Raw genomic sequence first — 21,697 nt, forward strand, 5'->3', positions numbered from 1 at the left:
GTCCTGCATACTCCATTTTTTGCTAAAACAAGAGTGCATTGGTCAGAATGAAAATTTTTGCTGGGTATTTCCTAAAGCAGTCTTCCCGTTATATAAAACGTGTTCAAGTGCTTAGCACAATTCTCTGGCTCATAATTGTTTATAATGTCATATCTACGTGATTATGCCACTTGCACGGTAAATATTACCAAGAACATTTAAAGTATCTTAAAATTTTTAGTAATCCATTTGCATGGTTATTTGACCTTATGGATAGTTAGGCCATCCTAATAAAATGTCTTAGGAAAACAAGATTAAGATCCATATTTCCTAGCCATTCAACTATTTGGTTTCAGTTTTAATGTATCACCTCTTCTGCATTTAGTATAAGTATATTACCACAAGAGGGCATACAACCTCAATCCAACGTAGGTATATCTGAAGTAGGTTTAGGACTCACAAGTGCAGTAGAACATAACTAACTTCCCTGTATGTCAAAGGCATGCCAAGTGCCACTGTAGATCCATTAGGCAGGACTACTAGCACATTGGGAAGTTCTCAAACTCTTTAAAGTGGACTCCTGGGTTCAAACAGGTAAAAATGTAAAAGTCATATGGAAATTTTGTAAAGGAGAAAAAGCAAAAAGAAAACAAATTATATTTTACATTCTAAATTTAGCAGCCACATAACACTTTACTAGATTACTTAACATCAGCAGAAAGGTAAATAACTTGGACTTATAGCAATCAAGTGGAAAGGAAGATTCCAGGTAGAAAAGTAGGTGAGATTACATCTGTATTTGCTGAATGCAAAAAGTTTCTGACTTAATAGCTCCAGTCCTGGTGAACTGCCCTGGAGGACTGAAATGGAAAAGCCGCTAAGAGGTGAGTAGACCAAGCTTTCAAGATGCTTTCAGAACAGTCCCTCTGCATCAGGATAACCCTCAGTCTGCTGAAATGAAAGCAATTCAGGGAAGGCAGATACATAGATGGAGAGGAATACGAGGAGCCAGTGTATCACAACTCCCACCTCAGCCACCTTAATAACTTTGAGACTTTGGAAAAATTATACCCTTTATTATTTTTTTTAAGACTGACATTCTACATGACAGCCATAGCTTCCCAAAATATCCCAGGGAATCCAATAATTTCATCTTACAACCGTGGAGACAGGCTCAGGATAGCTCAGTGATTTATCTGTCTATTCCAGAAGTAGATCAATAACCCTTATCTCATGATTTTATATATATATATATATATATAATTTTGGTGATGATACACCAAAATTTAGAGAAAACTAATGGAGTGCATAATGAGACGAGTTGACATAGAAAAATTGAGGACAAATAGAGGATATAGCTAAATGTTTATTTAAAGATAGAAAGAATAGCTATGAACTTTTGACCAAATCCTGAAATAAAATAATTAAGGGCAAATCCTGAAGTTTAAATGATATACTTAAAGCAAAACAAGAATTATTTAATAAAGTAGGGAATAACTTGTGGGATGAAGTAACCAAGAACAAAGAAGTTATATGGGCTGAAAAATCAAAAATTTCTTAAAGATTTAGATAAACTTGATAGTTATAATGAGGTTTATTATGCCAAGTTAGGGATTTTTGGAGTTCATCCATTATTTTTTAAAGCTTGATGTCATACTTGATAGTTACAGCCTCCCATAAAACATACCTAATAATGGCACTATCAGAATGTCGTATTAGACAAATCCCGGGTCTAAGTCACTGTGGAAATTCTATCTTGTAGTCATTGTTCCTGCAAACAAATTGCAGCTCATTCATACTGTGCTAAGAAATATTAGCTTAAAAAATATCTCTGCCCATACTTACCTTCCTGTTTGTTTAAAAAACTGTTCTTCAAATTCTCTTAAGGCTTTCCGAAGTCTCTTCTTATCAGCCCTAGTTTCTCGAAGATGGTCAAGAAGTACAGGCCTATACCAAGTAAAATATATATTTGCCATTACTGAGCTCTGGCATAATTGAGAGATCATCATGAGCAGATTTATCTGTTCAGCAAAGGCATATTATGATACAGAAGTGTTCTGCCTAAGACTATCTTTTGAATAAGTATAGCACATGAGGAGACTGACCATAGGGAAGCATAGAAGCAGAGGAAATTACTTCATAAAAATATCATAGGAAGGGAGAAAGGACAGACAGGAGAAAGCAGACTGAGTCCATTATAAAAAGTGGTGAGGGTAAAGGCCACATGAATGGATGAGGGAGAAACAAGACATTTTGAAGGAATACTCATCAGTATTGGGTGATAACCTGAACATAAGAGGCACAAGAGGAAGAAACTTTAAAGAAAATTCTACCCTTAATCTAGCGTATGGGAGAATGGCAAAACCCTTGGGAATGAAACAAAGACCCAAAAGAAAGCTAAGGTTACATTGCAAATTCTACTCCATTCTACTGAGAGAGAAAAGTCATATACTTTAGAGCAGGAATTTTTATCTGGGGAACTTGTGTATAGTTTCAAAGACTCTATGAACTCTTTGAAATTATATATGAGCACTTTCTAAAAAAAAAAAAAAGACCAAGATTCCATTGCTTTCAAAAAAGTCCAATACCCCAAAAACGTTAAGAACAGCTGCTTTAGAGCAATCAACCAACCAATAAATAAATGAAACAAAGAATGGAAAGAAAAAGGCGAAGGGGTGGGGGGGGAAGAAGAAGGTAAAGGAGGGAGGAAGGAAGATTTTCTGTTTCCAAACATGACCCTCTTCTGTGAGCCGAAATTCAGGTACCAACTGATTCTACAAGTACACTAAAATCTCAACTTACAACTTAGTCCTTGGTCTCACCTCATATATTTCTGGGGATTCCATCTCTATCTTGGGGCATACTCACTGTACTATACTTATTAAAGAAAATCTCATAATCTGCCTGTAATATAAAAACCAAAGAAGGCCAAATGATCAAGAGGAATGCCAGCTACCGAATAATGAAAATGATAGTACTAATAAAAATCCAAATAGGTCCTGACTGAGGGGCCATTAGAAGACAAGGTCAGCTCACTTACTTAAGGCCAAGGGGATTCCCAATCTGAAGAAACCATTTTAGCTAAATGGAATAGACTAGGATAAAGGCTCTGACAACTGTTGACCCACCACAGGATCCCATTTCCTGTTGGTCCAGCATTTTTAAAGGACAGCTTTGCTTCACCCACTGCCAAGAGTTAGACTGGTGACAGACCCTGCTAAAAAGATATGTGACTGTAGCAAACTGAACATTAGCATTTATGGCATCTTTAGGACCTTATTGGGAGCCTTGGTTCCTCATGGCTTTGTGTTCTCAATTCTCTAGTTAAGAGGACAACCAGATTATGCTTTTTAAGGCTACTCTGGTGGATAGCATTTTTTAGAGTCTAATAGCTCTTCTGTATTTCTTAGGTACATATAAGGTACCCCAGACCAGAAGAAGTTAAAGAGAGACTCCACACTTAGGCTTCATACTTACATCGTGGCCTCATGTAAATTGGACATGGAGAGGGCGGGTTGTTTGATTTCTTTCTTTTCATCTGGTAGCAGGACTCTAACAGCCTCAGTCTCAGAGTAGGTGAGGTGGTTGCCAACGGAAAGGTGAGATGCTGGATCTGGCAAAGAAGGTTGTTGGCTTCCCTGTGGACAGTCTTCATCAGAGTCCTCTTCCTCCTGCTTATCACAGGCAGAGTTTAAATAAAGTCACAAAATGCTAAGTACCTCTTGAGGAAGCAAAAACAGGAAGGGGAACCATAAATAGACGCCATGAAAACAAGAGGTGACCCCTATGCCTACTGAGAAGAAAGCAACCAAGAGGAACTCTTCCTCAGTTTCATCAAAAAACTTAAAGAAGTTAATGAGCAAAGAGGCACCCATCCTATGCTAAAATGCTCACCAAGTTCATCTCTGTTTGCTGGGCCAAAGAAGGCACAGACATCCAGGAGATATTCCAATCTGGGCTGCACTGCCTAGTAGCTCCTTCCTTTGACCCAGACTTCTAGGCCCCAGCTTCATAACAGTTATATGGATTAAGATGAGATGGACTCCAGACACCTTTTGTCACCCCAAATCAGGTCCTGGTGTGGGCCACATTTAGATACAGATGATACTCAGAAAATTGACAGATTCAGAGAAGAGCTCTATGCAGGCCAAAGCGAAATGGAGTTACTCTTTAACCTGTTCTGGTAATGCTTATTACAACCAAAAGATCTTCTTGCAAGCAAACCTGAACATCACACCCCATTTTAAATTATGCTTCCTTAATGGGAAAATTTCAAAGATTATGAATCATTATTGTCTTTGCCTTTAATTAAAATTGTGGAAGTATAAATGTACTCAAGTACACTTAAATTTATATTTGTTAATGTTTATTCCTTTTTATATTGATATCATGAGCAAGTGACTGTTTTAATATTGATCGAGTAGGATTTGTGGGGCTTTTCTAGTTCTGTATTCCCATAAATCATTCTTTATTAAAGTAGTCTAACTCAATTTCAATATTCATATTTTCTATTAAGATAAATCTACTTATGTCTTGTACAGTGATGGTCAAATGGTACCCAAAACAAATGTTGCATTATATCAAGGAACATCCTGTCAATTTTCTTATTAAAGGAGAAAAATTAACACACAGAATAGAAAGGCTTTGTTTTGTCTTGCTTTGTTGTAAATTAGATAATGCCAAACTGAAATCCATCGTTTGTCCTCCTCATCCAAGCAATGAAAGCAAACATTAAAACTGGCTTCAAAACCACGGTTGCTCTATATTTCTGTTTCACAATAGTTTTAATTATCAGCCACTGTTAAATATAGTATTGGGGATGAGGGAGACCACATTTCTACTTTTTTTAAATACCAGCTGGCCTGGTTAGCAGCACACACTGCCAAGAAGGCTCCTTTATAACTCTCATAGTGCTGCCTCCCTAACTAACCATCGAAACAAAGCACAAATAGGAGTTTCTAGTTAATGTGAGCACCCTGACTTACAATTGTTGGAATAAGGGAGGGCGTTGACAAGATTTGCTTGATAATTCTGTATCGGTCATAAAGAGGCTTTATGAGATTCTTGTCTTGCTTAGTTACCTGAAAAACATGAAATTATTTATTGTTCCTTTCTCAGACAAGAAGAAAACACATCACTATTTTTAGCAGGCAGAAAAAAAAGTCTTGAAGCCCCAACATAAGGGATTATTAATACTATAATGCAACAGTAACTAGAAAAGGGGAAGTCATTTGTAAGATACTGTATAAAGCACATGCCAATTTTCTTCTGGGAAAAGTTTCCTGAAGGATAGCTCCAAGTTTAGAAAGATGTTTTTAAAGCTGTCTTAAGGAATCCTCAATGTGTAAATGGTATGGAACCTCTTCTTTAATTATTTCTTCATTCTTAAAAAATCATTGGGTAGATTGAAACCCATAGACTTTTCTTCTGAAACATGTATTTTATCTGGGCTTTCATGATTATATTCACTACCACCAACCTTGTCCAGGTCTTCATCACTACATGCTTGGAATATACACTAGCTTACTGGCCAGCTCTGATATAAACTAACTATTTTGGATAAAACTATTAACTTCTCTGAATTCTCAATTTTCTACCTATACAACAAGGAGGTGTTACAAAGTTCCTTCCAACTAAAAAATTTCATAACCTCTTGTCTACAAATGCATTCTATTACCCCTTTGCTATATGACCCATCCCTAAGCACTATTTTCACCAGGTGACATCGTACATAAAAATTTACATAGCTTTCTATTTATCAATCATCTTTCTGTCTATCTAACCTCCTACCTACCTCTCCATCCAAAGTGACCAAACTCCTCCGCTTGCCTTAGTTTTCCTCCCTGCTGTGCATCCTGCACTAATTTCCTACATGTCTACTACACACAACCTCCCTTTCACTCTAGTCCAGTGGTTCTCACTTGGCAGGCAGCAAGAGGGGAATGGTAGAAATAGCACACAGCACAATCACCCAGGTATCTTTTATCAAAGTACACATGCCCAAGTGTGCTATCTGGCTCTGCCTTCCGGGGCCCCCAGAGTGAATCTTGAGGGAAAAGAAAATGCTCAAGCATGTGTATTTTTGAAGCTCCCTAGCTATTCTCATGTTACCCTACTCCAATCCCAGTTGAGAACCATTCTGGCCCATACTTATCTCCCTTTTCTCTGAACTTCTCTATCTCATTATCTGGGCCTTAACTGTTTTCTGTGTTTTAGTCTTGTCTGCCCAAATAAATTAGAAGTTTCTATTTTTTTGAAGAAGATTAGCCCTGAGCTAACATCTACTGCCAATCTTCCTTTTGTTTTTTTTTTTTATTTTAATATATCTTTTTAAGATTTTATTTTTTTCCTTTTTCTCCCCAAAGCCTCCCAGTACATAGTTGCATATTCTCCGTTGTGGGTCCTTCCAGTTGTGGCATGTGGGACGCCACCTCAGCATGGTTTGATGAGCAGTGCCATATCCGCGCCCAGGATTCAAACCAACGAAACACTGGGCTGCCTGCAGCGGAGCACGCAAACTTAACCACTCAGCCAAGGGCCAGCCCCCAATCCTCCATTTTTTTTGCTGAGGAAGGCTGGCCCTGAGCTAATATCCATGGCCATCTTCCTCTACTTTATATGTTGGACGCCTACCACAGCATGGCTTGACAAGCGGTGCATAGGTCCGCACCCGGGATCCGAGCTGGCGAACCTTGGGCCACCAAAGCAGAACCTGTGAACTTAACCGCTGTGCCACCAGGCCAGCCCCTAAAATTGAAGTTTCTAGAAAACAAAGATTATATCACATATATCTTTAAATTCTCAAAGTAGCCAATACATCCCCTTCCCTAACAATCTATTAACCCAGGTTTATCTGCAAAAGCACTCTAATTTTTAACAATCTTGATAGAAATTCTACAGGCTCTTTTATTTTCAGTAGAAAGAAAGCTCACCTCTCTCTGTAGGCCTTTTAAGTATGAGTTAAATAACCCCAAGAGCCCTACATTTCTACATTAGTCATGACACCTTTCCACCAAAAAAAAAAATTTTCATGTACTCCATGAGATTTTAATAGGTGATAAAAAAAACCCTCAAAGTTCAGAAAACATTGAAATAATGTTTTTCATTCAGTGTCTCATTCGGACCTATATACCATAGAAAGCACTTCAGAAAATGATGCATTTAACTATTATGGCATTTCTCTATAGCAGTTTGATTTTTGTGATTTTATTTATTTTTAGTATATTCTCTGGATTCTAGAAAAACTACATTTAGTCCTGAGAGAGAAAAAGAAAAGAGTGACCAAAAAGCAAGTTATAATGATGAATGCCATTATAGGAAAGTATCTTCCAGAGATGCTAAATGAAAATCAGGGTACATATATAATGTATGCACTCATCTTTCACTCTAATGATTCTATGATCATTGGATCATGAGGGTTCAATGGCCCTAAGTACAAGACACTGTCAAAACTCTAATTCCATACATCTTCATCCTCAGACTTGGGCAGGAAGGCAGGCTGCCTCAAGAAGGATTAGTGGTGAAACTATGCGCCAGGAACTGTCCCTACTCAACAGGCCTATGGAGAGAAGCTATAAGGAGATAAACCTCAAAAGAAAATTATCCTTACTTCTTGCTCCTTCATTTTTAAGGCATCAGAAGAAGTGAAACTTAGATGAGGTTGAGCAAGAGAGGACTGTACTTAGAACATAATTGATTTGCTGATAGCTTGACTTTGATATAAAAAAAACTCCTGGCTCCCTGTCCAGTAGGTTATTAGGATCATCAAGGTCTGGAATAGTAGTCCCCGAACAAGCCAGCTTTCCAAGAGAGAGAACTGCTGCTGAGTGGCCAGGCCAAGTATATTTCTTTCCAGGTCCTGTCAGAAAGCTATTTAGGAAGAAATTGCCATAGCTTAAGTGCTTTTACCACCATGCTTGTTTTCATTTCTCCCCATGGCACTGGTCCTATGTATTCCTTCACAGTAAACCACAGAAATTTATAAATAAAGTCATTCAAATCATCCCCATAAATGAGCTCTCTCCTAAAGAGAGAAGTAAAACTGACATTCTCCTCTCTGGACAGTGAGTGACGGGAATCTACTACATTTTGGCTTGAGGGAGTCAAGTCCTGCCAAGCTTTCCCTGTGTCTAAGTCTGCCCAGCCCCTTACTGAGGGAGACAGTATATGTGGAACAAGCCTGACCATATGAACTAACCAGTCAAACAGCATAAAAAATCAGTAATGAACATAGTCATACAAAGCAACTGCTGAAGAGAATGGCTTGGTCAATTTAGATTTCTAAGCAGGGCATTGCAGATTAATATTGGCCTTGAAACCAGAGGACATGAGTTCAGATCACCAGCCTCAAAACTCACATGCTCGTTTTAACATGGAAAATTATGTTATCTCTGAACCTTGGATTCCCAATATGCAGAATAAGGATCATTTTTAATAAGTTATATGTAAATGTCCCTGGCACAGAATCAGGTGCACTAAATGTTATTTAACCTATCAAACTAGTTGACTTGAGCTTACTATCAATGATGTACATCACTAAAAAAGGAATACCATGGTACTATTAAAGAATAAGTTTTTAAAATAAAGAATGAGAAGCTCTCTGTCTCGATAGAAAAAGCTATCCAGACTACATAAAGTGAAAAAAGGATTATAATTGTACAGATTGCCATCTTTTGTTTAAGGGGGCAAATTCAGAATGTATATTGATACTTGCTTGTATATGCTTTCTATAGAAACTCTAAAAGGACACATAAGACATTAATAACAAGAGTTACCTGCTTGGGGGTTGGAGACAGAGCTGGAGCTCGTCAATGGGATGGGAAGGAGTCTTTCTACTGTGCAACCTTTTATATTTGCCTTTTGAACTCTGTGACAAAGTATTACCTATTCAACAGTTGTTTTTCTTTTTTTTTTTAAAGGGGAGGTGGGGAGAAGAACTTGATGGGTTCTTCCTTTGGGTGCCCTTTTCCTCTAAGTCTCTCCAATGCTCAACCACCCACTAATCAGTTATTAAATTTTTATTTGATTTTGAAAAATAAAGGGAACCATCCTTTTAAAAGATCTGTCTCCCTCCTCAAAGATGCTGCAGTTGGTGAGGGGCCACAAGAAATAACTGCCATTACTCATCCGCATGTTCATTTGTGCTGTACATCTGACACTACCTACAGTTCTTGGAAAGGGTGATAAAATGGGTATATGTGCCAGCATAAATTCAGGATTTTCAAAGGAAAAAGGACATAAATAGGCACTACAATCTGACCCAGGGGATGATTCATTCATTTCCAGTGCTCAACGGATACCCTGTGACCCAGAAGTGATTATCTCCAAAAATCATCCATAGATAAAAGAGGAAGAAAATTACTCAGTAGCAGTATCTGAACTGACAAGGCAAGGCTGTAGGATTTGCCACCTTTAATATGAGCTCTGACTGAACATCAAATGCAAAAATTTCAGAAAAAGTCATAATAAAGGTTTCTTTAGAAAACAAATAATTCTTTGTCTTGGAAGTTTTAATATTCAATGCATTTTCATCAGTTTATAAAGCAAGGACCCCAGATGAAAATTACCTGTCAATTTGAGTTTAAAGAAATAGGACCTAATGAGATCATCTCAAACGCTAATGAGCTCACTGAGGAGCCAGGAATAATACTGGCTACTTTGGAAATTCACAATCCTCCCTTTGATTCTGCTGTGGCTTCTAGACTTCCCTTTAGGACCCACAATAGCTGACTAGCCACTTCAGAGTTTGCTATGGTAAGCTCTCCCAGAAACAATACTGCAGCTTTAGATATTAAGGCCCACATGTTCCACTACAGATGCTGTCTACTTAAAGGGCCTAACTTTAGCCTACTGCAGAGACACGAGGTTTATTTGAAGGGGCTTCTGACACTTATTAAACAGTTCAACAGATACTTCATTTTACTTTATTTAGAATAATAGAAATAAATTGCCATTTAAACAAAGATGACTTCTAAAGAACTCAGAGATTTTTCTCCGATCTTCAGACTCTCATTTCCATGTGACTGTTTGACTTAAATACCTGCATAGGGTGACCAACCATCCCAGTTTGTCCAGGACCGAGGCATTTTGTAGGACATGAAATTTTCAGCACTGAAATCAGGAAAGTTCAGGGAAAACTGAGATGGTTGGTCATTCTGTTCCTCAAAGATCTTCAAACATGTCCAAAACAGACCTCCTGAGTTTTCACTCACAACCCCAATCTGCTCCTCTAGTTTTCCCTATCTCAGTAAATGGACCCATCACACTCTTGGCTTCTTCTTTTCCTTCACTCCCTCCCACCCAATGATTCAACACGTCCTTTTGGTTCTATCTCCACAATATTCTTTGAATACGTCTACTTCTTTCCATCTCCAAGGCTACATATGCTAGTCCAAGCCATCCCTTTCATCTTCCCTTTCCCACTCTTTTCCCCTATAATTTATTCTCCACACAGCAATCAGAAAGATCTTTTAAATGTAAATCACACCACGTCACTTTCCTACTTACAACCATTCAACAGCTTCCCAATACCTTCCACAGTCTAAAAGCTCCATGTGATGGGCCCCAATCTATCTGACTTCATCTCATGCCATCCTGTGCTCCGGTCCCTAGACCTGAGAATTCCAAGTACACACCAGCTCTTCCTTCAAGCCCTTCATACTCAGAGTTCCCTCTGTCTAGAATGCTCTTTGCTGATCTATTGGCCTCCTGATTCTTCTTCCTTAAATGTCACCTTATTGGCCTTCTAATCACCCTACACAAAGTAGAAACCATACCTTTATTTTCTATCATATCATCTGTTTAATTCTTTGTAGAGTAGTTATCAAAATCTTAATGATTCTATTTACTGAATTGTTTATTTGTTGTTGTATCCCAGCTCCCTGAAGAACATGAAGGCAGTGATTCTCATGGCTTCTCTATCTTGTTTACTTTTTATATCCAGCATGTATCATAGTTTACAACACATAGTAGGCACTCAAATCTTGCAAATGAATGATTGCCCACCAGTCACCAGGCATCTCCTTTTATTGTCACAATAATTATATAAGTAGATATCTGGATTTTATAGATGAAGAAACTGAATCTCAGAGAATTAGTTCACTTGCCAAGTGTACATGATTAGAAAGTGGCTCATTCAAGCACTCAGTCCTGCTCTATTATACCAATCTGTCACTGCCTTAGTCAACTGAGTAGAACATAGAATTAGGACTTGGTTGTTGACCAAGTTGCTTTTATAGATGTGGTCAAGATAACTATAAAATACAGGGAAGCCCATCAGAATAATCACAGATGTGCTTGAGTATTTACATATATACACAGAAGTTATCCACTGGCTTTCAGAGAAGTCTAGACTCTGTGTAGGGGGAGGGGATAAATTGGCCAAGTGGATGAAAACCTTCTATTCACTTGTCACAACATATATTGGTTATTTTTAGTCTAAAATATTTCATAAAGATATAGGGGGCTAAGGGCCCATTTCTACTTGTAGATCACAAGTCCCAAGGTAAAGGACTAGTCCGGGAGCATAGAGGTGAGCCTTTTGGGCTTTGGCATCTGTTGGCACCTTAGGATTAAGACCAGATAATGTACAATAGAGCAGGTAAAGGCAGCATTCTCCTCAAGACGACTTCATTCCAAAGTTAGATATGCTAGTTTGTTCATTAATCTGTCCATTCACTTAGAAACATTTATTCAATGCCTACTATGTACAGACACTGCAGGATCACGAGCAATAAACAGCCCTTCTACTCAAGAAGTTTAAAGTGTAGTATGAGAGACAGAAAATGGCATACAACATAGTTATAGCTGTGATAGAGTAGCTACAACTCTTATTCAAGAAATGAAAGGCAACCACACCACTCTTAGAGTTGAGACAGGAAAGACCACAAGGAAGGTTCCTTGGCATAAGGGAAATGTAAGCATAGATATGCAGGATAAGGAGGGATTAATCAGGTAAATACTAATTGCTTTCATCTTCTTCTTTGTTAATTATAATAAATCTTTTCTTTGAGCTCCAGGCTCATATATCCAAATGCCTAAAATTGACAACTCTATCTGGATGTCTCACAGAGATTTCAAAACTAAGATGCCTAAAGCTGAAGTCTTTAGACAGCTACCTCTGTATTCTTATTATTAAAAATACTAAACTACTTTCCTTACTATTTATATCTCTTCCCTGCTTTATTGTCTTTTAATAAAACATATGGTAAAATGGAACTGTAATCCTAGTCTTGGGCTCATTTGCCAACTTATCAAGAGAAACTGGGGGAGAAAGGGATACAATATACCCTAGTGTCTTTGCCATTTGCTTCCCATCAACAGGCAACACTATAACCTCCAGAATGGCAACATACCCTGTAATCATGTGGCAACACCCATAGGTCATGGCCAGTAACCCACTAGAAACTCATCTGACTGAAATTTCAGAGCGAGTCTCCTAAAGAGGTTTATGTGGTGCCAAAGTGCTCTGACAAATTGGTCAAAACCATGCTTACTGGCACTGTGTGGAGTTTTGGGGCCCTATGAAGATTGGTGAGGTACCTTAGAATCCTCTTGAGAGGGAAGCTGCTCTCTCTTCTCCTTCAGGCATGTCAATACAGCATCAGGAGTCTCCTCTCCAGAGGAGCTTGGCTCAGGGCCCATAGCTTCTGGCTTCCCATTCTCTCTGGGGACTGTGGGTTGCTCACAGGACAGGTTTCTAGGTGGGCCTTTAGAAGCACTCCCTTGTTCTTCTGACAGCTTCAGCTTCAGTTCTAAGAGAAAGGCCATGAGTTACCATAAGCAAGGAGGATTCACTGGTCCTAATAAGAGCAGAGAGCCTTTCAGGACTTCCCTCCTCTGATCCAAGTCAGCGGAAATGAACAGAGTTGGTGATGCCTTTCCACGGGGCAAGGGCAGCCTTAATAACCAGGGCCAACAGCATAAGTTCCCAATCAGATGTGAGAACAGAGGGCTCTAGAGGCTGGGATCTCATAGAGGTGGAGGATCATGTGTGGGAGTAACTCAGTGCTTTAGATTTCAGAAGAGGAGTTCTGGAGGAAGGCCAGCGGTATCTGGCCCCAAAGTTTCCACCTGTAACCTACCATGGCATTGAGATTCCACACTCAAAGATGCATTTACTTGGGCTTTGAAAGGTTTGCAGTCATTAAGAGCCCTGGTGGAAATGCAAGTTACTTCTGGAAGGCATTACACATGCAGACATATGAGAAAATACAGGAGGAATGGGAAGGAAGAAATGGGAGTGCCAGCCCCAACTTGACAGATTTCACAATTTTGTCTACTGCCAGCTTTTAAAATCCAGGAATCACCAGTATTGCAATGTGGCTTTATGTAAACCTACATAATTAAAAATAAAAAAAACCACCTGGGACCTACCAGGGAATTACATTTCAGAATATGCTAGGGGACTGGTCATGTGAATGAGGTCATTTATATTGATTTCTCAATTACATAGCTCATTTTCTTTGTTTGATATTTGTTTTTTAGTTAGACTCTGGCATGGTGTTTAAACACTGCATATTTTATAAACCTGCTACCTCATTATAGCTTAATACCACTGAATTAATATTCCTTTCCAGTTCTCTATCCCCATCCTTCTAGAAATTTAGAAAAACTTCCATGTCTCTACCTATTGAAGTAAGAGTGTGGAGAGAAGAAGAAAATAAATTTCTATTAGTAAATAACCATAGTCCTTTAAAATGGATTTTAGAGTTAATTAATACTCCCACCACCTCCAGAAAGAACACTGGATTAGAAGGCAAGAGAACCAAGTTTTACACCTAGCTCGCCACCTCCCAGCTATGTAACCTTTCCTTCTCTCTGGACATAAATGTCCTCATCTGTGCAGTGAGGTATGTGGAGTAAATGACTGCTCAGGTCTCTTCGGTTTCTAACTTCCAAGAATCCAATAACCCAGGGAAGTTATTACTCCACATGTTGAAATATTCCTGTTACTGAAGTTCATCACTCCACTTGGGAGTCTGAAGGTCCTCAGTCTCTTTATAAGGAGATTTATTAAATGGGGCCAAACAATGATGGGGACCCAGAACCATTTATTTCAAGATAAGACCTCCAATCTAGGTGAGAGACAAGGTTAAGAGGGCCCAGGTAGAAAAGAATCAAAAATACCCTGTAGCACATTATCCCTATTTTAACTGCTTCCTTTCCGGGAAAAGAGACCCTTGGCTGGCATTTACCTTTGAGCTGTTTACGACCTTTAGCCAAATCATTCATCCATTTCAGGACTTCAGGATTAGAAGTCTTGTCACCATGTGAAGGCTACCAAGGGAGAGAAAAGTGGGGGTGGAAGGGAGGGAGGGAGAGAAGAGAGAAAAGGAAAAACAAAATTTTTAAACAGCCAAGGCACACAAAAACAGTTCAGGAACAAAACATATTAAGCTGGGAGAGAAATTCAGGCAGGAAAACTCCAGGTGATGGGGTTGCTTCTGAGAAACAGAGCAAACATTCTTGAGCTCCTCCACACTTTCATCCTTGTCATGGGCATTGTTTCTTAACACGTCTCGTCACCCAGCATTTTTCATAGTCCTTACCATGCCAATGTCCACTACAGGTTAACCCTCAATCACCTTGTGGGCCAACCATGCCCCATACCTCGCTGCCAGGCCATTCTTTTAATCAATGTAGATGACTGCAGTGATGCAAACCAGAACTTACTCCCCAGTCTGTGCTCACATACATGGTTTAAGACCACAGCCTGCTTAGGGAATACTGACAAACTGAAAGATTGAGCTCCTATCAGTCATATCGTCCAAGCTGAAGAAAGGAGAGTCTAGGATCTCTAAAACCTAACGATAGTCTTAAAAGTCAGTATGTCAGGGGGATACCAAGATTTCTAATCCTCTCACTTTTTATAGACTCAATATCCTACTGGGATAACATTAAAATAAAACTTAATCATTTGTGTGTGACCTTGGGCAAATTATTTAGCCTCTCTGTGCCTCAGTTCATCTACCAAATGAGGATTATAATAGCATCTCCCTCATAAGGTTGCTGTGAGGGATGAATTATTTAATATATGTAAAATACTAAAAAACAGTTCCAGGCACATGCTAAACACCACAGATGTGTTATCTAGAATTACAAATATTATTATTATTAACACTGGCAGTAGTGATAGTGGTAGTAGTGTTGCTAACAGATGTTCAAAGGAATCCTGAATATGTTTTCACCAACAAACATGCATGTAAGGGTATGTGTGTCCTACCAAGTCACTAATCACACTTGGATGTGGCAAAAAGAATGCATTTTTTATTTTAGAAGGATATGACTCTGTTAATACAAATCATTCACCTTGATTTTGGGACTTCTTCTCAGAGCATAAAAGTGGATTTTCTACAGAAAAGAGAAACTAGGAGAGAAGGACAACCATACTTAGCCTCTACCACAATAAATCAGTAAGAAACTTTCTTAAAGAAGCCAAGGCCACTTTGGTAAATTAAATGCAGGCTCAAGAAGATTACTGGTTACTTTGAATTGAGGATATACAAGGAACTATATAGGAATGCTCAAGATGACATGATCATAAACATCATAATAACAGCCAGAAATGTGTGCATTGTTAGTGACCACATATAGGGGGTCTGCAATGTTTCTTTAAGGATCCACTAAATCCATGTAACAGCAGCAAGTTGTTGGTAAGAGAGAGGCATAGGGAGAGGAATGTGTTTCTCTCAAGTTCAAAGGAAAAAACAGTGCTTATGTGACAAGATCATCAAATGTGGGATTAGATACGTTAATTGTGAAAAACAAGGCATGGTTCTGTCATTTACCTCTAGAGTGATAAAAAACCATACATTTTAAAATCAAAATGAAAAGAAGATTGAAGGAAAATGACAGTGATTTTTTTCCCAGAGGAGCTTAGACAAGATATCATGGTTTCCATGAGGGAAGCCCTTGTTTCAGGACCATGGACAGTGACACAGGGGCACATCTCCAAAACAGCTTACTTAGCCAGGTCCTACCCACGGTTGGCTAGAACGATGCACTGTGCTACTTCCCTGATATACAGTTTAGTACTTTGGCTTTAGGTAGCAGTCTGGTTATACAGACAGTCAATGTTTTACATTTGGCTTCTCAAAATCCTCCCAGTATTCTCCAATCTTATCTGAAAACATATCTTCTTATCTGGAACACATCTTTTTCACTGGATGTGCTCCACATAGTTAATGCCATCTTTTGAAATACTGCTAAAAACAAAAATAAAAACCTAAGACCCTAAGCCAATGATCATAAAAGAAATGAGCTTTCACTACTGCAAACAGAACTTGGGAGAAATTTAAGGCTGAATTTTCTGACGAAATATTTTAAAGCCTGAAATCATTTTACTGAAATGAATTGTTTACTTCCCTACTCTTAGGGGAGCTTTCAAAAGAGTTAAATCAAGCTTACAAGGATGGCAGCTCTCAAATCATGTGGAAAGTTTTCACGTACAAGCTGTGGATCTTCAAGCCTTCTAACTGCTGAACCGAAATATTCCAGCTTAACAGACCCCAAGGTCCATACACCCAGAAATTACACAGGGTCAATTTTGTTCAATGCAATTATAATGGGGCTCCCAAGTCACATAACTGAGGGTAGCACTGGACCAGATTTGTGGTCTGCCAAAACAGTTCATAAGACACTTTAGAAAGATTTCTGGATTAGGAATGAAACCCTAGATCAAGTCTTTGCTGTATGATCCTGGGGAAGTCACCTCCCTTCTCCTGGCCTCAGTTTCTTCAGTGGTCAAATAAGAAATAAGACTGGCTGATCCTTTCTAATTCTAACATTTTCTAATTCCACTGAAAGTGGACATCTGGCTGAAACAGGCTTTTTCAGGTCCATGAGTATAATGATAGTTAAATGTAAAATCAATTGTAGGGCGTAAACACAGTTTTGGATAAGAATGTGAAATGGTTACTTTCAACAGAGATGGAAAGATGGATGTTGTACCAGGGCATCAGACTAGCACCGAGGCCCCCTAGGAGCTCAGATTCAAAAATTAGCAGTGAGTGCTATTAATTCCACAGTCAGGCTGCCAAGAAGGAAAGTCTTGCACACAGCAACCAATTAAAGCCCACTGACATGTCAAACTTCTAACTACAGCCCAATACCCTGACAGGAAGGGGAAGGGGAAGAAAGCCCTGTTTCCTGAGACGTGGAAGGTTCTGATTATACCAAAGACTTTTATACACACTGAAGCATGATGAGCATGAAGCCTTCTTGCTCTACTGCTCCCAAATCTATCCACCTGCATGACTGAGTGTTTCAGTGTGTGGGCATGTGTCTGCCCCGGCTCTAAAGCTTCTCTTGTCAAAAGCAGGAGATGTCAGGAATTCTCTTCCAAAATAGGCAGCTGCTGAGTGACTGTTATAGTTGGAAGAAGTAATCCAGGGTCTGTGGCTGCAGGTAGAAAAATCCAATGGAGAATTAATGTGTACAATTTTCCTTCATTTTCTCATAAGGCAGAGGCTGCCATGGGATAGCCTGTTCAAATATCACTCAAACAGATTAAAAAGTTAGTAATATTTAGGAACACTTATTTTTTCTGTGCCAAACTCTGTAATTAGCATCATATACACACTCCCTCATTTAATACTCACAAACTTAAGAAGTCACTACCAATATTAACTCCACTTTACAGATGGATAAGCTGAGGCTCAGAGGTAAAGTAACAAGTCCAAAGGCACAAAGTTCCAAAGTGGCTGTGCTGGGTTCAAATCCAGATCAGTCTGATTCAAGAACTGCCAGGTTAGAAGTATTAACAGGCCCTGGGAAGGGAGCCCCTGTGTGTTACCCCCCAGTCTCCAATGTGAGGGAATCTAACACTCCAGCAGCAAACAAGGATTATCAGCTTCTCTCATGATGTCTTCAGCTTTCAAAATGCAGACACTTATGAATGTTACTCCTATTCCTCCATTATAAAACCTACTCTTCTTTAATCTCCTACCCCAAGCCTGAGCTGATAGAACACAACTACCTTAGACAAGTTATAATTCTTTGCTGAGCCTCAGTTTCCTTATCTTTAAAATAAAGGCCTGTACTCGTAATGTGTAGAGCACCCTCCTGCTCAATGAAAGACAATAAGTAGCTGTGACTGCCTGACTTTGAGGAAGAGAAGAACCTTCAACACCCTACGGTTGTCTTGAAAACCAATCTGATTGTTTTTTCCATTTTGCAAAGCTAAAAATCACTCCTTAAAACTCTACTTTTAGTGAATTTGAGGCCACTGGGGAAACACAGGACAGGAAGAACAGGGAAGCAGAATATTACCCGCACTCACCTCCCTCCCCAGAGCTTATCCCACAATCCCTGCCGATTGCCTCTCTACCAGGTGCTTAGTGAGCCTTTAAATATTTCAAGGTGTATGAGACATCATTTCCTATTTTCTTTTATTCTAATAACAAGCTGTTCTGGGCCCTCTGCCAATGACCCAATATCTTTGTGCAATTCTACATGAATATGATTTTTCTCTAGGCCATGGTCACCATTAGAGAAAATAAATAAAACTAGCATTAGATGTCAGACACTTACCCACTTACCTCTGACACTATTGTTTCTTATGTAAGAAAGAAAAAGGATTATGATTGCAACACTGCAGCACCAGCACAAAGACTGGTGTCTCTCTGATGGGAAAGGATGGATCACAGTCTGTTCTTATGAATGGCCTAAACAGATGTCACTTGAGAAGTCCTCATCCATCGACCAGGAAGTACTTTAATGTCAAAGTAAACTCTCTCTCCCTCATCCTGTTCCACAATGAGAGATTCTGTCCTTTGGATTCTTAATATGTTCTTACCAAATGCAAATGCAAAAGGATTAAAGGAAAAAATAAGACCATAAATCAAAAGCTTTCCAAATTTCAGTCCTGGGAACACTAGTAACAGTAAGATTCCTCGGGGAAGGAAGGGGGGATCAATAATCAAATCAGTTTTGAAATAAGGGCTGTAATCCATTACTAGTAAATATCTTAGCAGAGATCAATTGACAGCATGTGAGAACAAGACAGATCCAGGATGGGAACTCAATTTATGATAGGTCCTGGGTTGGCCAATGGAAACAGAGCTGTTACCTGGCACACAGGGGTACCCAAGAAGGAAGGACAGAAAAGCCCACACACCTCTAACACAATCTGCTTTTATTTCAAACCATAGGGTCCTTACCCTGTATTTCTTTTCTTGTTCAAATTTTTCTTCAAATTTCCGAATTTTCCGCTTGAGGCTCTGGATATGCTTGGTGAGTTGGATAATAGTCTGTGGCTCCTTGCCATCACCACAGCTGCACCGTGAAGAACTTCGGGGCCTGCAATGATTACAGGGAAGGAAAAAATCATCAAAAACAACAGCCTTCCAGTAAACACTGCTGCTGGTCCTGGATTATCAGAGAAGTCCAGAGGGCAGTTCATTATTTGATGAGTCTACTATGGTAGTATCTGCTCATTAATGGAGACCCCTGATCACAGAACTCCATTATGGACAAATGTCATCAGGGGCTTTAGTGTACAAATGTCAGAATATTAGTCCAGGAAATACATTTCATAAACCTTGAAGGAGACCAATTTAAGACTAAAAGGAGAGCATTGTTGTGGTGCTATCCTCAGTAGGTTTCATGAGCCCCCCTACCAACATTTTCAAGGAAGATATAGATGAGTAGTTAACTTTTCTTGACATAAGAGAGCCTTTGTGAATCTGATGAAAGGAACGGACCCCCCTCCATAAAATATCTTCACCCTCTCACATGACACACCCTTTTCAATAGCAATAATTCACTCACTCTCTCAAGTCCATCAATAGGCAGTCCCGGGACCCAGGTTAGGATAAATCCATGAATAACAGCAGGGGTTACTAAGGAGAAACTAGGAGTTCCCTGCACATATTTTTAGTCAAAAGAAATTCATTTTAGTATACATCAAAATTATTTGTTGAGCTTTAAAAAAAAAAAACACACTTTTGGGGGGATGGTTGCTATTGTAAGCTACCATTTTTCCAGACTCTAAGAAGAAATTGAGGTAGACAACTCCCAAGCACTGCCACAGTCTATCCGTTGAGCCCACTGTTGGACATGGAAAGAATATGGAGCTTATCAAGAACGATAGTCCTGATATTTGCATGTACATACACTTACTTAGGACTCTGGTTCTTTCACCAAAAACATTCAAATATGTGAGCCCCAGGGTAGCCTGTATCTATGACCATTTCCTCCTGAGACAGGAAAGCCTGAAACAGCATCCCAACTAGAAAGTCCACTGATTTTTGCCATTTCTTGTTCTGGCCTTCCAACTGTATTTGATAGGCATGTCTGCACTATTTCAGACACACATTTCACAGTAGTAATAAATGTAGTATTTGAAAAACTGTATGAAACATACAGTATTTGAAAAACTGATGATAACAAAACAAGGTTTTCTTACATCATAAACTGCTGAGTGCTGGGGGGAGAAGGGGCTGATTCAGGGTCTAAGTTGAATCTCTGACTTTGGCTGAAGATGGAGCATCGCGGTGACAGGAGCGGGTTGTCACCATCAGTGATGTGATAGAGCAGCCTGCTGGTCCCCACAGACTGGAGGTCTTCTGGTGTGCTGTCTGCTTCATTCTGCCCATCTTTGTGGACTGGCGCAGGATCTGAGGACACAAGATAAATCATCAAGACTCAGAAGTGACAGAGGGCTTGAGACTGTCATGTTCCTAAATAAAGATCATAAACATTCATTACAATGTCTTGCCTCTCTGTCATTTCTTCCTTCTGGGGATATGAAAGGCTTTCAAAATACTGTCATGTTTATTCTCACAGAACCTGGACAGAAAACATTACAAAGCCACTACCACCAAAAAACGAAAAAAAAAGAAGGAAACAAATTATTTCAGTCTGAGTTATAGAGTCAGTGTAGCCCAAAAGTATAAAAAATCCTCTCTTTATTTCATTATTTGCATATGTTGGAGGGTGTATTACAAAATTTAGAGTGAAAAAAACACAATAAGTATGGAGCTGGAGCAAAAGATGATAGATTATGAGGAAGAAAAGGGATAACAGAATTGCCAGTGAAGGAAGAGAGAGGAGAAAACAAAAGAGGAAGAAAGGAGTCCCCAGATAGAAAATTATTCAGCAGTCATTAAAAATGATGGAGAACTCTGCTTATCAATATGGAATGACACTCCGAATACGCTAAATGAAAACCACGGATTTCATAACAAAACAGTAATGACTCCATTTTACATAAAAGCCTACATTTATGTGTACAAATAAATGCACTAAAAAATCAAAGAAACTGCATAGCAACTACAAGCATGGTAGAATTAAGAATGATTCTGTTTTTTCTCCCAAACTTTACATAGCATTTTATTTTGGACAAAAACTAAAAAGAAAACCTGCTCTAAACCTTCTCCCCAGCTAGGCAGCTCTGTGTCTAAACCCTCAAATGATCACTCCCCTTTTAAATGAGCTTATTAGCTCCCCACTCCAGGGTCAGTCCAGAAGGTGGGCACCCCTGTGCTATGGAGGTGAGGGCAGGGAAGTGAGGAACATTAGGACACTGAGGGAGGGTGGCCAGGACAAGTGTGTCTCTATCATGGGGCTCTGTACAGAGTTATTCAAGAAGCAGCCAAAACAAATTCCTTCTCAATTTTGCCCAGCAAACAAGTCAGGACAAACCAAGGCTTCCTCTTACTCCTACTACCCCAAAGAAAGGGGAAAACAAATATTTTCTGGGTGAATAAGTGGAATC

General features: G+C 39.2%; 1 protein-coding gene across 10 annotated transcripts in view; it reads right to left on the reverse strand.

Moving 5' to 3' along the window:
• Nucleotides 1–21,697, reverse strand: part of FAM13C (family with sequence similarity 13 member C) — a 118,168-nt gene that overhangs the window by 2,834 nt on the left and 93,637 nt on the right. For 5 of the 10 annotated variants that reach the window (XM_070488081.1, XM_014833392.3, XM_070488065.1 and 2 more), the window contains 7 exons: nucleotides 20,387–20,597; nucleotides 19,140–19,278; nucleotides 14,175–14,256; nucleotides 12,520–12,731; nucleotides 4,965–5,060; nucleotides 3,457–3,653; nucleotides 1,825–1,926 (listed from right to left, as the gene is read on the reverse strand). In XM_070488081.1, coding sequence (XP_070344182.1) covers nucleotides 1,825–1,926; nucleotides 3,457–3,653; nucleotides 4,965–5,060; nucleotides 12,520–12,731; nucleotides 14,175–14,256; nucleotides 19,140–19,278; nucleotides 20,387–20,597 — 1,039 coding nt within the window. The remainder of the gene's footprint in view (nucleotides 1–1,824; nucleotides 1,927–3,456; nucleotides 3,654–4,964; nucleotides 5,061–12,519; nucleotides 12,732–14,174; nucleotides 14,257–19,139; nucleotides 19,279–20,386; nucleotides 20,598–21,697) is intronic. The other 5 variants (XM_070488084.1, XM_014833386.3, XM_070488087.1 and 2 more) reach the window with 3 other exon arrangements.

This window comes from Equus asinus, chromosome 2, assembly GCF_041296235.1.
Source record: "Equus asinus isolate D_3611 breed Donkey chromosome 2, EquAss-T2T_v2, whole genome shotgun sequence".
Taxonomy (NCBI): domain Eukaryota; kingdom Metazoa; phylum Chordata; class Mammalia; order Perissodactyla; family Equidae; genus Equus; species Equus asinus.